Raw genomic sequence first — 14,810 nt, 5'->3', positions numbered from 1 at the left:
TATTATAGTCATTTCTTGTATCGGAACAGCCCGTACGTTTATTTTCACGAGATTAATTTAAATAAATTTAAAAAAAAAAATACAAAAATCTCTAACAAAGAATAGAAGATTTTTAAAATGATTTCAATAATTTTACTGGAACTAATTAAAATATTGGCGATTATGTTTAATAATTGCTAAGTATGCAACACACAATATTTTTTTGTTTTGAGAAATGTGCCCTGGTTTTCGAAAATGGGTAGGGCATTTTATACAGGGACTTTGCACATTTACTGGTGGCGCCACCACACAGCAACTGTGTAAGTTTCGTTAGGAAAATATTTTTCTAACCTAGAAAATATTTTCGGTCAATTGGGATATTTTGCTGTTTTTTCTTTGTAATACTTAATAACAATAATGGAAAAGTCAAGTTTTCGCAGCTCTAAGATAACTTGTTGCGTGGTTGGTTGCCACAATGCATATTACAACACTAATTCCTCCATTAAATTATATAATTTTCCTGGTAGATGGTATGAAGAAGAAAGAAGAAAATTGTGGATAGACAGTGTAAGGCCTATAAAGTGAGACATTTCTGTATAAACGATAAGAAAGTTATTTAAAATATGGCCTTGTTATAGTAAAACAAGCGGCCAGTGGAAACCAAAACCCCATGACAGAATTTGTAGTGAGCATTTTGTTGGAAACGAAAAAAGCAATCACCCTCATAGCCCATCATATAATCCAACAATTTTCCCTAAAGTGAGTTTCAAATCACTCATATTTATTTCATTTTTATGTAAAATATCTAGTACAGTTCCTACACTACATCAGTACCTAATAAAATTTTATTGGTATTTCAAAGTCAACCATGAAGTAAGGCTCCTTACTGATGTAGTTTATGAACTGTACTGTTTACCATATTGCTAATAAAAAAATTGTCCATGTGAAATTTCAGTGGAAAAGTAACTTTCTACATTTTTACGTGTTTAACAGAAACTTAATAATTTTTTCAACGTAATTTCGTTTTCTTTGCGATGAAATTGCAGCAAGGCAATCTTTTGGCTAAATTTATAGTTTGATTAAAAAAGATATATATTCATATATTTTTTCTGTGGAAAGATATTTTGTAATGACATAATCAATACTTCCGAGGAAAAGTTGGTTTTGAACCCTAGAAGATTATTACGTCGTAAAAATAATAATCTGCGCATTTAGTGATTAATTAAAAACCTTTTATTAATCGATATGGTGGTCGAAGTGGGAAGCATTAAAATACCAGAACCACCCAGAACCCTTAGTTAGGCAATGAGTGTCACACCTTTGCGTAATTTTGGTTGCCTATCATCCCCGGCGCATTCGCAAATACAGGCTGTTTCGCCACAACAAAGTGAAACTTCTCGTGACGTCATCCTCGATCAAACTTCGCGTGTTCCGCAAAGATTACCATTCCTTGCATTAGCATGTTTGTTCATTCTCAAGAATGCCGCCATCCTCTAGAACTTCACCTCCGCCCGCCTAAACCCGCCCCGATCCCCCGTCATTCGAACCTTCCCGCCGCTGGCCCGCGTTGCGTCAAACATAAATAAATATGGCGTCTGTGGCAAAGTCAGTGATGTAGCGTTGACATTTTACTGTGTAAAAACAATCCAAAATAGCCTGTAAGTAGCCCTTTTTGCGCGCTCGGGCCGCTCCCGCCGCCCCCCGGCTGGCGCCGCCGTCGCCGGCCTCCATGTGCCCATATGGCCCGACCCGCGAGCAACCGTCAAACCCTTTACCGCCATTGCCCGATTTGTTTTGCTACTGCAGACGCATCCGTCCGAATTCACATAAACAGGGTGTTTCCGGCAAAAACCGGCCTCCGAGCGCCCGATTTAACCTAAAAGCGCAGATTTCGGCCGCCTCGGGGCGGCTTTAACCTCGACGCGAGCGCGCGTCTAAAGGCGCGTTCACGTGGAGGCAGTGGCGTCCATTCGAGCGGATCCAGATTGCGTCGACTTAAGTGACGTTGTGAGGTTAGTTCTGAAACGCCATTTTTTTCTACAGAGTGCGCTTTTTTCGCAGAACATGCCGAAGGATAAACAGGTTAGGACACAGTCGAGACGCGCCGCCAGCAAGGAGGCCTTGAAGCAAATGCATCTGCTTCTGGGAGACGAAAAACACTACGAGATCTCGTCGGACGACGATGATGTAAGTGGAGGTTATTGTGTGGAGGTGGCCGCCATTTTCGAACGTGGGGAATGGCGCGTGCGTGTGACGTCACGTGGGGTAATCGCGATTTTTTTTAGGTTATAGAGGTGGAGGTGCAGCCGCCGAAGAAGAAGTATAAGCTGAGCCATAGGAAGTCGTCGGACGGAAATGGTGAGAGTTGCGGAATTGGTCCTCTGGTGAGGTTGGGGGCTAGAATGGTGGGGTAGAGGGCGCTGGAAGTCACACGATTTTGACAGTCGCGCTTTTTAAATGGCGCCAAAAGGGGAGAATGAGCGGTAAAATGGACACGCCGAGATACATATTAATGAGACAAATTTAATTAAAATAAAACTTAATGGTATATTCGTGAATGTATGTAACAAACACTGTTGGTTCATCATAGATGGCGCTATATCGCACTCGCTTATACAGTGACCAGATTAATGTTACTTAGGATTTTCCATATGTACTAGATAAGAATAGCACCTAAATGGACGGAACATAGAAGCCCAGAAATATTTATATGTAAAAACGTTTCTTTTTAATTTAATATTAGTTAAAAACTACTGCTTTTTTTAAATGTGATATCTAAAAAAATTTGGGATAACGTCGATAGTTTTTGTGGAAGAGATAATTAGAGACGTCTTCGTTACCATTTAGATCATTGGTGGAATATCGTGGCAAGATGGCGTAAAAATTGAGAATTAGTTTAGGGTAATTGTTATTTATGACTTACGTAGACGAATCGACGTGACAATTAATTTTAACCTAAAAGCATGTTAAGTCACAAAACCAAGCTGAATTTTCAAAATTTCATAATTTTTTTTCAAGTGCTTGTTCCAAAACTATAACTTCAGTACTATTCTCCGAAATATCAGAAATAGCAAAACATGTTAGTGTGACGCAAATTTTTTTTTTTTTGCAGAATACATTACGTGGTAAAACTGGTTATAAGTTACGAATTTCTTTATTTTATAGTCAAATATTTGGTTATGCCATGCTCGAGTAACATGTGATAATACTAATAAAGTGTAAACAAGTTAACGAGACAATGCTCAAAAGTTCAATTGCTTAATGTTGGCTTACATTTAAATAAAAACAAAACTTGCGCCGACATCATTTAGAAATAGCAATAACAATAATGATTAGAAAATCGTAGCAGCCGAATTTGAGTGCCTTAACTCTAAGACTTTGAAAGACGTAACATGGTAGAAGTTTGCCTGAATGCCGGTCATTTCCAGGTCGGTGGTAAGTCTAATAATAATAATAATAATGTTGGTCCTCTATTAAAAAAAGATACCTCTACATTACAGCGTAATATTGATCTTCATATAAAAACTGTCTTTTTTTTTAATAAATAAAAAATTGACGTATCGCTGTTGCCTCCCAGATCGCGATGTCATCGTCCTCAAAACCGTCGATGAGGCCCCATTCGAGCTCGAGGTGGTCGTCGAAGAGCTCTCCCCCTGCCAATTATCTCGCAACGAGCAACTCCAAAAAGAAACCAAGGAAGTGGACGCGAAAATCGAGCAGCTCCTCTCCACCCCCAACACCGAGGTCGTGTACAACGGCCTCTTCACCACCGCCGTCGAGGTCACCGAGCAGATCCAGAACATCATCACCAACGCGACCGCCGCCCCCGCCCCTCAGTACACACTTCCCGGCCAAACCAACGCCCTACCACCTCCCGCGTCCAACGTGCCCCAGCAGCCCGTTCCTGGTCAGAGCATCGTCCTGCAGCAGCAGAGCCCCGGCAACGCCAACATACCACAGAGTTACCAGCTGGTGATGGACCCGAGGCTCGGCGTGATCGTGGGGACGGTCTCCACCGCCAACGCTAGCGCCAACACGCCCCCGCTGCAGCTGTACCAGCCCAAGGTGACGATGGCGGCGACGGCGTCGCCCGCCACTAGTAACGAGCAGCCGCCGACGATGAAGACTCGGAGGGGCACGATCCTGCGACAGGTGCCCAACGCGCCGCTCCCGCCGCTGCACAAGACGACGCTCGTGCAGCAGAAGGCGCCGCCGCCCCCGGTGAACAAGCCCAACAAGGGGCTGCAGGTTAAGCAGAACCTCTTGCAGAAGAACGTGCAGCAGAAGGCGGCGCCCAAGCCGGCACCGACGCCACCGAAACCGGCGGTCGCGACGCCCAAGGCGATTCTGCCCATGAAAGGGAGGGTGAGTATTGGTGGGTTTAAGCGGGCGAAGCGAGTTGAAGTTGAGTGTTTTGTAGCCGCCGAATCCGCCTCCGGTTCCAACGGCGCCGTTTCGACCCACGGAGAGCAACGTGGAGGGCGGGCTGAGCATGGGGAAGCCGTCGAAGAGTATAGATTTGACGGGCGACGACGGGAGAGCGTTGCCTGATAGCAGGGAAGTGTCCTTCAATAAACTCCAAGGGAGGACGTATCCGTCGTTGGTGGTGGTGGCGCGGCCGCACTTGCGCGTCAAGGACTTGGCGGCGGACCGGGGGAAGTTGGACGTCAAGGTCAAGAGCGTGCTGATGTACCCGCCGACGAAGTTCACAGAATGGTAAAAATCGAAATAGTCTTACGAGACGTGTTTTAATCATGGAGTATTTACACTTTTTTTTTTGTTTATTTAATTGAAGTTAAAGATTCTTTGTTTGTGTAGGTTGATCCAGCAAGGGCTGGTGCGGTCCGACCAGAAGTGTTCGATCCACACGGCCAATCCCCTGAAGCTGGGGATGTACAGCGACGCTTCGAAGTTTCCATATTCCGGCGGCTACGTTTGGATCAGCGAGTGCTGTCCTCAGAGGTTCGTCTCCGTTTTCAGCGGGTCGCTGTTCGAGGGTTCGCAGCACCCCCCGATGGCGATTCTCAAACTCCTCTACCATTGGTGTTGTCAGACGATCGTGCAAAACGTGACTCAATGGGTGAGTTTTCTGCAGCGGTGGAATGACCCCGGGTTAACCCTGTCCGATTTCAGGTGAAAGTGGATAACCTGTACGTGAAAGGTATGTACACGTGGCTCAGGTCCGTGTGTACGGTGGCGCTCCACACCCACATTAAGCAACTAGGGGGTCCCGGGGTGAAAGTCCAAGTCGGGGTGATCAGTTTGGGGACGACGTCGCAAGACGGCAACAAACGCGAAGTCAAAGTGGAAGTTTTGGGAATCTTGGAGACGACGACCAGACACATAAGACTGCGGGCGGTGGAGCCACTCGCCGACGGCGAGCGCAACTACAAGAAACGCTTCACGAAAATCTTGGAGCCGGTGTTCAACTGGGTGCACCCGTCAAGTATCATCGTCACCGACTTGACTGTGGATAAGACGACGCTGCACCAGATGGGCTTCCTGCACGTATCGCAGAGCACCTCGACGGACTACGCCAACAGCAACCGGACTATCATGGAGTACCTCAGGCGGATAGTGCCGCGCATGTTCCAGAACACGCTGTCGTTGCTGTCGCGCCAGATCATCCAGCAGTTCTTAGACGAGCTGGTGTGGAGAGAGTGGTACGGTACCACAGTCCTCCAGTGCTTTGATAACATGGTGCAACACTTGTCCGAACAGACGCGCCACGATTCGGGCCAGTCGCTCGTCGTACGCTTGAACAAGGTGAGCGCCAACCCGTTCAAGAACTGGTCGATTCCTATCATCGGGGCGAGCACCGCCCCCGCCACTCCCAAGACGGCTGAGCCTCCGGCGCCGAAGCGCTACAGCCGCCAGCGCAAGCCGACTACGCCGCAGCCGCAGCCACCGCAGGTGGTCCAGGACGTGGTGCGGCCGGTGAAGAGCACGTCGCCGGACGTGCCCGAACAGCTGGTGCCCTTGGAGAACTACTACTACGGGACGATCACGCCCCCGCAGGAGAACCGGACGAAAGTCACCATTAGCATAAAGTGTCCCTTCTGTAAATTAACCTTCAACACGAACATAACCCTTATGAACCACCTGTTCAAGCACGCGCACAACGTCTCCAACGACGTCCAGCTGTGTAAGTACTGCTTGACGATAGTGCCGACAGCCAACGACCTCCTGAAGCACATCAGTTCGTCGCATCCGGACGAGACCAAGTTCGACAACGGCTTCGTCTGCTTGATCTGCGAGTGCCACTTCCGCAATCCCTTCATCCTAGGCAAACACATGTCGAAGGAGCACTGTCCGTCGGAGTTGCCCTACCTCTGCGGCACGTGCAACTTCAGGTGCTCGAACCACAAGCTGGCGGTGGACCACTTCTACCAGCAGCACGACTACGGCACCACGATCCAGTGCCCGTTCTGCTTGAAGTCGACGACGATATACTCCGGAGGACGCAATATCTCACAGAACATGAACTACTTCATACAGCACCTGCAGAAGCACCAGAAGAAGCAGCTGGCGAAGAGGTGCGGCAAGTGCACGCTGTGGTTCATCCAGAAAGAGTTCCTGAAGGACCATCAGACGAAGATGCACGTATCGCAGAGGGGCAAGAACGGGCTGGTGCCGTGCTTCGCGCCGCGGAACGGAGTCATGGTACCGAAGTCCAAGATGGACAAGTGTCCGGACGACGCCATCGTCATCAATTTCTCGACGCTGTTCTTCAACGTCGGCAAAAATCTGAACTGCAAGGAGTGCGACAAACCCTTGAGCACGCCGAAGCATTTTGCGTAAGTCGGTATACATGAAACCTGTCTAGTAGGTCATGGAATTAGTTTTTAAAGTACTGATTTGGCCATGTTTTGTTACAGATCGTTCGAGAGTTGCCAGAACACTAACTGCCAGTACTCGACCTGCTGCTCGAACGCGATGCAAGAGCACGCGGTGAAGTGCAAGTCGGTCCATGCGGACATTCCGGCGGAGAAGTTACCGTTCGAGATGTTCTGTATTTGCGGTTACAGAGACATATACGGTGAGTGGAGTACTATGGGCGCACACGTGGTGATTTTTCTTTTTTTTGGTGTAGGTAATCAGATGGCCAAGCACCTGGCGATATGCGAACGGAAGTCGGCTTATCCGTCACGACAGGCCGCCAAAGGAGCCACCGTCACTCAATGCATGTTGGACGTTTTGGGCTTGGTGCGCAAACCCGAAGAAGCAAAAGAAGTGACGAAAGAACCGAAGGAGGCGAAAGAGGAACAGCCGAAACAGACGACGGAACCGAAGGAAGTTAAAGATATTAAGCGGCCGGAAGGCGGGAACAGCGTGCAACCTATCATTTTGAAGCACAGGGGAAGGCCGAGGAAGTACCCCGGAATCGCGAAACCCCCAGACAAAGAACCGGAGAAGGCGGTGATCGAAGTGAAGGAAGACGCAGTTAAAAACGAGGGTAGTGTAGTGCAAATAAATATAAGTGACGTTCGGGGAGGGGTCGAGGCGGAAAGTACTGAAGTGAAGGATGGGGAGGGTGCTCGAGACAAAGTAACGGAAGAGGTCGATCTGACGGAGAACGATAGCAACGAGGAAGCCAAGAAAAGCGAACAGGAAGAGAGTACGAGCGAAAAGAAAGAAGAAAACGAGGATACCGACAAGTCGACGAAAGAAGACGCAGACAAGGTGGAGGACGAAGCGCGAAACGAGAAGAGCAACGCAATTAAGGACCAGAACGAGGAACCGACTACGGTTGAAGAACAAGAAAAAGTTGAAGAACAAGACAAAGGCAAAGAAGCGGAACAGATTGATGACGAAGAGAATGAAGCCAGCGAGGAAACAGAGAAGGAAGTCGTTGATGAAGAACAAAATAATGAAGCAACTAGTAAGGTACAAGATGAGGTTTCTAACGAAGAACAAGAGGAGACGGGTACTAACGATAACGAAGAGCCAGAGAACGAAGTTCCTACAAAGGAGCAAAAGAACGATGTTCCAGACGAGGAAGAAGTGAAAGAAAATCAAGAAAACGAAGCTCCGAGTGAAGAACAAGAAAATGAAGTTACGAATGAGGAAGAACCTGAGAACGAAGAACGAAATACAACACCGGATAACGAAGTAACCGAAAACGAAGATACCACGGAAGGACAAGACAGCGAAGACACTCGCGACGACGCAGTCGGGAGTGAGGAAAAGGACGTGACCGAAGACGAAGAACCACAAGCTAACGAAGTTGTTAGTTCGAGCGAAAATACGAACGATACGAATGAGCACTCGACCGAAAGGGGCGAGGATAGTGAAAGAATGGAAGTTGATAGTAGTAGTACTACAGAAACAATTGATAAAGTAGCAATAGAGAATAACGAAGAAAGTGAAAAAAACGTTAATATCTGTCCTATGGATACAGACTAAATTTATAGAAATATATTACGTTGTAAATATGATGTTATTGTTCAAGACTGTAAAAAATCTTTGTTGCGAAGATAGTGAATTAGTGTTTGTGTTTACTCAAAGTCGTTTTCTTTTATAAAAGCAAATTTTTTTATATGCTTACTTCAGTTTCTGTAAGGTTCTATTAAATATTATATTTGTAATACAAACAATTTAAATAAAAGAAAATTTCCTCCTTTTAGTCTTTATTTGCATGCTTTATGGACCTTGGAACGGTGTTGGAAAATCTCGTGAAATTTCACATTGCGACGAATTTTGAAACTTGCAAGTTTAGAAAAAACTCAAAGTGCATATTCTTTATTCATCCTCAATAATCATACATTATGTATATTCCTTAATGAGGTTTTTCTTTTAATTGCAAATGCGTTGTGTAATTTTTATATATTTTTATAAGGACTATTGTGCGTATAGTAAATATTGGTATTAGTATATAAACAATCAATTTTTTGAGACTACAGTTTGTTTTTTTGCGATTTTTACTTTTTTAAATAATTTTTGATAAACATTTGGTTACATTACGACTCATCTTTTCGTACTAAAACTGAACAGAATAGAAAACGTGGTGTTACAATTGCATATTAATTGTTTTAAGTGTGAGATATATTTTGTATCAAGGGTAAAATCCCGCCATAGAAATTTATGTGAACTTTCATCCGTCCAGATTGTGTTCCACTTGACTTTTAATTTCCTCCCAAGCAACAAGAACATCCGTCTCCTCAGTAAACCTGCTACAAATCACAAACCTTATAACCAACTTTTCTCTAAAATAATACGGCATAACAAAAATTTTCTTCCTTTGAGTGACCCTATCTATAAGATCTTGCGTCCGCCGATCATCCCCTTTGACTCTGAAACAAACCAACCCCAAACTGACCCGACAGACCTCAAACCTACAATCGCGCCTGACTAACCCCTCGAAGTACTTCGCCAAATCCACTTGCTTCCGTATGTGTTTGCGAATTCCTTCGACCCCGTACACCCTCAAAACAAACCACAACTTCAATGCTCTAAACCTCCGAACATCCGGAATTTGCCAAAAGTGAGTCCCTGAAGATTCTCGATCAAACACTTTCTCCGCATGTGTCACATCCTTGAACCACATGGCGGAACAATCGGAATTGACCAGCATCCATTTATGGGGGTTGAAACAAAAAGAGTCCGCGAATTCCACCCCTTTCATTAGGGGTAGGTACTCGGGGCAGCAGAACGCAGCTCCCGCGTAGGCCGCATCCACGTGCAACCAAACCCCGAAATCTTTGCAAATCGGTCCGATTTCTTCCAAATCGTCGAAAGCGCAAGTGCCCGTGGTACCGAGAGTCGCGACGACGCTGCAAGGTGTTAACCCGGACGCTATATCTTCGCGGATGGCGCGAAGAAGAGTAGTACCACGAAGAGCGCCGTGCTCATCCGTAGGCAGGAGTCTGATGGTGGTGGATGCCAACAATCCTGCTTTCTCTACTGAAGAATTTGACTGCTCGGAGGTGTAAGCCACCAGTTTCGCGTCGGGAGCGGTTTCGCTCGTTTTTTTCGTTTTTGATATTAGGAGAGCGATTAGGGTGGAATCGCTGGCGGCGTTTTGGATTAGGCCACCTCCTGGACCGGGAGAGGTGTTGAGGAAGTGGCTGGGGAGGTGGAGGAGTTTGGCTAGCCAATCTAGTACTTTTTGTTCGAGAGCGACGCAGACGTTGTCTGGGTGCTGGAATAGAAAAGTTAATTTTGGGGGGTGTGAAAGAGGATTTTTACCCAGTCGGTGGAGATTGTAGCGAGGCCTGAAAGGAGAAGTTCACCGACTATACCGGGGTGTGAGTTTGCCGTGGGGTAGTAGGCGTGGAAATGGGGGGAGTGCCAGTGGGTTAGTCCGGGGACGATTATTCGGTCGACGTCTTGAAGGAGAGATTGCCATGGTTCACCTTCCTGGGGAGGCTCTTGAGGTAGGTGCTGATGGAGATAACCGGGCTCGACAGAAGAGAGAACTTCCCTGTAAAAAGATGTTTATGCTGCATATTTGGTTGCCTATTGTACTGTGTGTTACTTTTATATTTCAGAAGAAATTTTTAACGTAAAAACGTTGATTATTTTTAACACTACATTTATTAGTTATCTGTTTTTAATTTCGTTAAAATTGCAGCTAAACGTCCAATACATGATGTGTATGTTTGGTTGCCTACTACGGTTAATTTTTACGTCGTAAAAAGCATAGGCGTAGACTTAATGTGTGCTAAGCTTATTTTCGAAAAACACAAAATATATAAATTACACTTTATATTTTTATTTTGATTACTGTTTTACCTAGAATTAAAAATTTTTTGACGAGCTTTTCAAAAACCTTAAAAAAACTCTACTCCTGTGCCTTGACTGACTTACTTGTTTCTAATATTTTCAAGATAATCTGCAATATAATCAACTGCCGCTTTTGCGAAACTTCGAAACTCCTCACTATTCATCCTCGAAACGCACTTTTGACTACCTCGGACCCACCATTTGGAACTTTAAATATGTACAAACAAAACTCCCGCCGTTCCCACCTTCTAAACAATTTTTGTTATCACTTGTTCGGAAAGTAACTTTCTTCATCGCCTTCCATCATGATTTTACAACCGACCATTGTTGAAGCACTACTTATTGTTTGAGAAGAAAGCAGTGAAAGTGATCTTCCAAGTAAACAATCAAATTCGATCTGCACTTTATTTCAATCTACATTCTTAGTGACTTCAACAACCACAACAAATAAATATGTACATACAACAAATAGGCGGTATTTGCAAGCCACGCCCCTTCACACATGTCACGTGACCCGCAAATACCCATCACCACTACTTCGACTTCTCCCTTATTTTTTGACAGCTCATGTTCGCGATTTCGATAGTGGGCATGGGTTTATCCATAGTCTCCATTTTCCTGCCCTCCAAGATATTAGCGACCGAGCAAAACTCGTTCCATGCAAATTCCACGTGTCTGCGTTCCGTCAGCCGACTGCAGATGGCGAATCGGATGACGTGACGCCCCTGGAAGTGGCCAGTGTTCACGAAAATGTTCTTGCGTTTTTGGACTTCCTCGAGGAGTTTGATGGTGAGCGACTCGTCCCCTTTCAGTTTGAAACACACCAAGCCCATGTTGGAAGTGCACACCTCGAACCTGGGGTCTGCGCAGACCAGGTCTTCGAAGAACTTCGCCAGAGCTATTTGGCCTCGGACGTGCTTCTGGATGCCCTCGACCCCGTAGATTCGCAAGACAAACCACAGTTTTAGGGCTCGAAATCTGCGGCCTAGGGCGATTTGCCAGTGGCGGTACTCGGGGGCGAGTCCTTTGTGCTGATCCTTCAGGTAGATGCGCTCCACGTTGAAGGCCTCCACGAGGTGCTTGGCGTTTCTCATCCAAAGGGCGGAGCAGTCGAAGTTGACCAACATCCATTTGTGGGGGTTGAAGTTGAAGGAGTCCGCGTAGTCGATACCTTTCATGAGGTGTCTAGATTGACAACGAAGTGTGTCAATGGGTGGTTTATTTGTAAGTTTAAAAAATAAAACACCGGGTTTGCAACCATTTTACCTATACTCTGGGCATATGAACGCTGTCCCGGCGTACGCCGCGTCCACGTGCAACCAAATCTCCTCGTCGCGACAGATCGGCCCCAACTCTTCCAGCTTATCGAAAGCGCACGTCGGCGTAGTCCCCAGGTTAGCCACCACGTAGCAGGGAATCAGTCCTTGTTCTTTGTCTTTTCTAATCGCCTCTAGTAACGTGCCGCCCCTTAGCTGCCCTTTGTCATCCACCGGTAGGAGTCTCATGGTCATGGAACCCAAGAGACCGGCTTTCTCCACCGACGAGTTAGATTGGTTGGAGGAGTACGCCACGAGCTTGCCCTTAATCTCGGCCTCCGAGATCTCCGGGTGCACACTCCTGATGTCCGCGACCTTTTTCTCTTTGGCGGTTAAGAGGGCGACGAAAGTGACTTCGCTTGCGGAGCCCTGAGATTACCAGGGTTAGTGGGGGTCACAGATGGAGTAGGCTTTACCTGGATGACGCCGCCTCCGGGTCCTTCAGAGCAGTTGAGGAACTCCTCAGGCAGGTTGAGGAGTTTCCCCAGCCAATTCATCATGACGACTTCGAGTTCGGTGTAGGCGGGACTCGCCACCTTTTTGAAAAATAAAAAAATAATGAATTGAAAAAAAATCGAAAAGTTGTACTCACCCAGCTTAAACCAACGCAACCAAACCCAGCGCTCATGAGTTCCCCGACAATAGCAGGAAAAGAACAAGCCGTCGGATAATAAGCGTGGAAATGTGGCGACATCCAGTGGGTGAGTCCGGGCATGATTATCCTGTCGACGTCTTGCAGGACCTCCTGCCAAGCTTCTCCGGTCTGTGGGGGCTCATCGGGGATAAGTTCGCTCAAGTAGTTTGGGGACACCCCCGACAACACGGGTCTTTTGCATCATTAGTTGTTCCGTAATATACAGGGTGGCGAAGCGAATTTTTGGAAAGTATTCCGCCGAAAATGGTACATGGGCCAGTCAACACCAAAACACTAATTTTTTAATAATATTGAATAAATCGTATTACCTAATTTAATGTTCGGAAAAGTATTTGAAGTATTTTTTTTTTACTAGATTTCATCGTCTCATATTCCGAATCGGAGGAATGCCTCCATGACGTCACATGCATATTTTGTGCCATTTGAAGCTTTCTAATTAGAAAAGTGCAATTTTCACTGTTGTTCACAAATATTTTTACCCTTGCTGTATGGTTTTACGATGCACAAAATGGCCCAAATACCAAAGGGCGCCTACTTCTATCGAATGTTTATTTTTTTTTACCAGAAAATTCTTGTTTTTTGGTAGTGAGTTTTGATTTGATTTTTGCGTTCTCCCCGCCACCCTGTACGTTTTCCTCCCCCTTACCGGTCCTCCACCGAATCGATGTAATCCGCGATGTAATCCACAGCGGCTTTGGCGAACTCCCTGAATTGTTTCGAATCCATCTTTCACTTTCTCACTGTCACTTTCACGCAGCACTGAGATTCGTTAGTGGCTTGCACGGGGCTTTTATAGCGGGTGCCCTTCATAGCGAATGGGATGCGTCTAGTGGCGATTTTTCGAAAAATGTGGCGGTTACGTTCAAGGTAGAAGAAAAAACGAGCTAATTATATGTACTGACCTTCATTCGAGCGCTGTCGGTTTTTGCTCGGATTTTCGGTAAAAACGGACAAGAAAAAGGGCTTTTACGAGGCGATTTTACGGAGGGGAATACCCGGAACGCTTTTTCGGAGGGCTTCCGTCGAGCGTTACATGCGCGGAAGTGATTTTGTAAACACACCGTTTATGTCGTTATTGGGAAATGCACATAATTGTTTTTAATGATCATGTTACATGACAGTAATGTGTTTTCTATTTAAAACGACTTGTTTTTAAGTTATTGTGCTTTTTTCTGCGTGCATCTGCTTCTGTTTTTAACGAGAAATACGCAGGAAATTGCATTTTATATTCGATATTTGACAACTAGGTGACAGGTATCATCACCAGAATGCTAATTAGTTTGGGCAGGTAAAAGTCGATAGGTGCCAATTTCAATCAAAATGTATGTGTATATTATTCTTGTTCGCTTTTTTTTGTTGACTTATTTAAATTTCTAGATCGCGTTTTTTTAATTACCGAGTGTAATTCACTTGAACTGGATTCGTTTGATTGGGCTTCAGAGGCGAGGAAAGTTCTGTCCAAATAACCTTGAACTAATTTAAAAATGTTCGTGCAAAATTCGCACTTATCGAATCGTCGGAATCCCGAGCAAAGCAAGAAAATAATTGAAACGGTACGACAGCCGCAAACGTCGCCTCTTCCACCTTCCCGAATGCCCGCCCAGCCCGGTCCCTCTCGCCGTCCCAAATTTTAACCGCCGTCCTTTCCTCCCCCCGCCGCCGTCATTAATCACGCCGCCTCCCGCGCCCCTCGGGACTCCCTCGGCGCGTGATTGATTGTAAAGTCACGGTGGCAAACTGATGATCCGCCGCCTTGTTCTCCGTCATAACTCCCTCGGGAGTCGGCGAGCGAAAAAGAAGAAGACTCCGCAAAGAATAATCCTTCGTGCTCGCGCGTCCGTGAAGAATTAATAAGGACGTTACCGAGGCTGAGGAAATTAAGCCGAGACAACAGGACGAGCCGTAGCGTGAGAACGGCATGTAACACGAGGACTAAGCGGTCGGCGGTGTCCTGGGGGAGCCAACTCTCGGCGCTCTAATACAATTAGCCCGCTATATGCTGTGCGTCAGGACTGTCCTTTATGTCGGATGTAGCTTTGTGGCTCCTCCGGGTGCAATGCCAGACGTAAACGAGAGACGACAACGCACGGTTTGATACTTTACACGGGGGATTAGAGGGCCGCGATTAGGCGGAG

At 46.1% G+C, this 14,810-nt stretch overlaps 3 protein-coding genes across 5 annotated transcripts; 1 reads left to right on the top strand and 2 right to left on the bottom strand.

Annotated features, from left to right (window-relative positions):
- Positions 1–1,459: 1,459 nt before the first annotated feature.
- On the top strand, positions 1,460–8,605 carry LOC135143959 (uncharacterized). Of its 2 annotated transcripts, none has more exons than XM_064075857.1 (9): positions 1,460–1,637; positions 2,041–2,166; positions 2,265–2,337; positions 3,557–4,344; positions 4,400–4,695; positions 4,798–5,059; positions 5,113–6,776; positions 6,858–7,018; positions 7,073–8,605. In XM_064075857.1, the coding sequence occupies exons 2-9, from the start codon at positions 2,044–2,046 to the stop codon at positions 8,383–8,385; spliced, it is 4,680 nt and encodes a 1,559-aa protein (XP_063931927.1). In that variant the 5' UTR covers positions 1,460–1,637; positions 2,041–2,043; the 3' UTR covers positions 8,386–8,605. The 2 variants fall into 2 exon arrangements, with proteins under 2 accessions (XP_063931927.1, XP_063931928.1); XM_064075858.1 differs by having other exon boundaries at positions 1,550–1,637; positions 2,023–2,166.
- Positions 8,606–9,073: 468 nt separating this feature from the next.
- On the bottom strand, positions 9,074–10,868 carry LOC135143972 (3,4-dihydroxyphenylacetaldehyde synthase-like). The gene is made up of 3 exons (XM_064075875.1): positions 10,789–10,868; positions 10,168–10,402; positions 9,074–10,120 (listed from the first exon to the last, which is right to left on the bottom strand). The coding sequence occupies exons 1-3, from the start codon at positions 10,866–10,868 to the stop codon at positions 9,074–9,076; spliced, it is 1,362 nt and encodes a 453-aa protein (XP_063931945.1).
- Positions 10,869–11,109: 241 nt separating this feature from the next.
- LOC135144078 (3,4-dihydroxyphenylacetaldehyde synthase 2-like) lies at positions 11,110–13,697 on the bottom strand. Of its 2 annotated transcripts, none has more exons than XM_064076064.1 (5): positions 13,322–13,697; positions 12,613–12,847; positions 12,437–12,556; positions 11,971–12,389; positions 11,110–11,889 (listed from the first exon to the last, which is right to left on the bottom strand). In XM_064076064.1, the coding sequence occupies exons 1-5, from the start codon at positions 13,399–13,401 to the stop codon at positions 11,238–11,240; spliced, it is 1,506 nt and encodes a 501-aa protein (XP_063932134.1). In that variant the 5' UTR covers positions 13,402–13,697; the 3' UTR covers positions 11,110–11,237. The 2 variants fall into 2 exon arrangements, with proteins under 2 accessions (XP_063932134.1, XP_063932135.1); XM_064076065.1 differs by having other exon boundaries at positions 12,613–12,783; positions 13,322–13,422.
- Positions 13,698–14,810: the final 1,113 nt, after the last annotated feature.

The sequence above is a fragment of the Zophobas morio genome, unplaced genomic scaffold, assembly GCF_036711695.1.
Source record: "Zophobas morio isolate AGI-343-1 ecotype UQ-CSIRO unplaced genomic scaffold, CSIRO_AGI_Zmor_V1 ptg000081l, whole genome shotgun sequence".
NCBI lineage: Eukaryota > Metazoa > Arthropoda > Insecta > Coleoptera > Tenebrionidae > Zophobas > Zophobas morio.
The sequence above is the reverse complement of the archived record's forward strand: the minus strand, read 5'-3'. Positions and strand labels throughout refer to the sequence as shown.

Excerpts from the sequence above, each read along its gene's own strand:
- LOC135144078 (XM_064076064.1), bottom strand. The coding sequence starts at position 13,401 with ATGGATTCGAAACAATTCAGGGAGTTCGCCAAAGCCGCTGTGGATTAC. Across the intron at positions 12,848-13,321 it reads ATCGATTCGGTGGAGGACCG|ACCCGTGTTGTCGGGGGTGT; the intron begins GTAAGGGGGAGG and ends ATGATGCAAAAG. Across the intron at positions 12,390-12,436 it reads CCGGAGGCGGCGTCATCCAG|GGCTCCGCAAGCGAAGTCAC; the intron begins GTAAAGCCTACT and ends TGGTAATCTCAG.
- LOC135143972 (XM_064075875.1), bottom strand. The coding sequence starts at position 10,868 with ATGAATAGTGAGGAGTTTCGAAGTTTCGCAAAAGCGGCAGTTGATTAT. Across the intron at positions 10,403-10,788 it reads CTTGAAAATATTAGAAACAA|GGAAGTTCTCTCTTCTGTCG; the intron begins GTAAGTCAGTCA and ends ATCTTTTTACAG. Across the intron at positions 10,121-10,167 it reads CTACAATCTCCACCGACTGG|CACCCAGACAACGTCTGCGT; the intron begins GTAAAAATCCTC and ends TTTCTATTCCAG.
- LOC135143959 (XM_064075857.1), top strand. The coding sequence starts at position 2,044 with ATGCCGAAGGATAAACAGGTTAGGACACAGTCGAGACGCGCCGCCAGC. Across the intron at positions 4,345-4,399 it reads TTCTGCCCATGAAAGGGAGG|CCGCCGAATCCGCCTCCGGT; the intron begins GTGAGTATTGGT and ends AGTGTTTTGTAG. Across the intron at positions 5,060-5,112 it reads TGCAAAACGTGACTCAATGG|GTGAAAGTGGATAACCTGTA; the intron begins GTGAGTTTTCTG and ends GTCCGATTTCAG.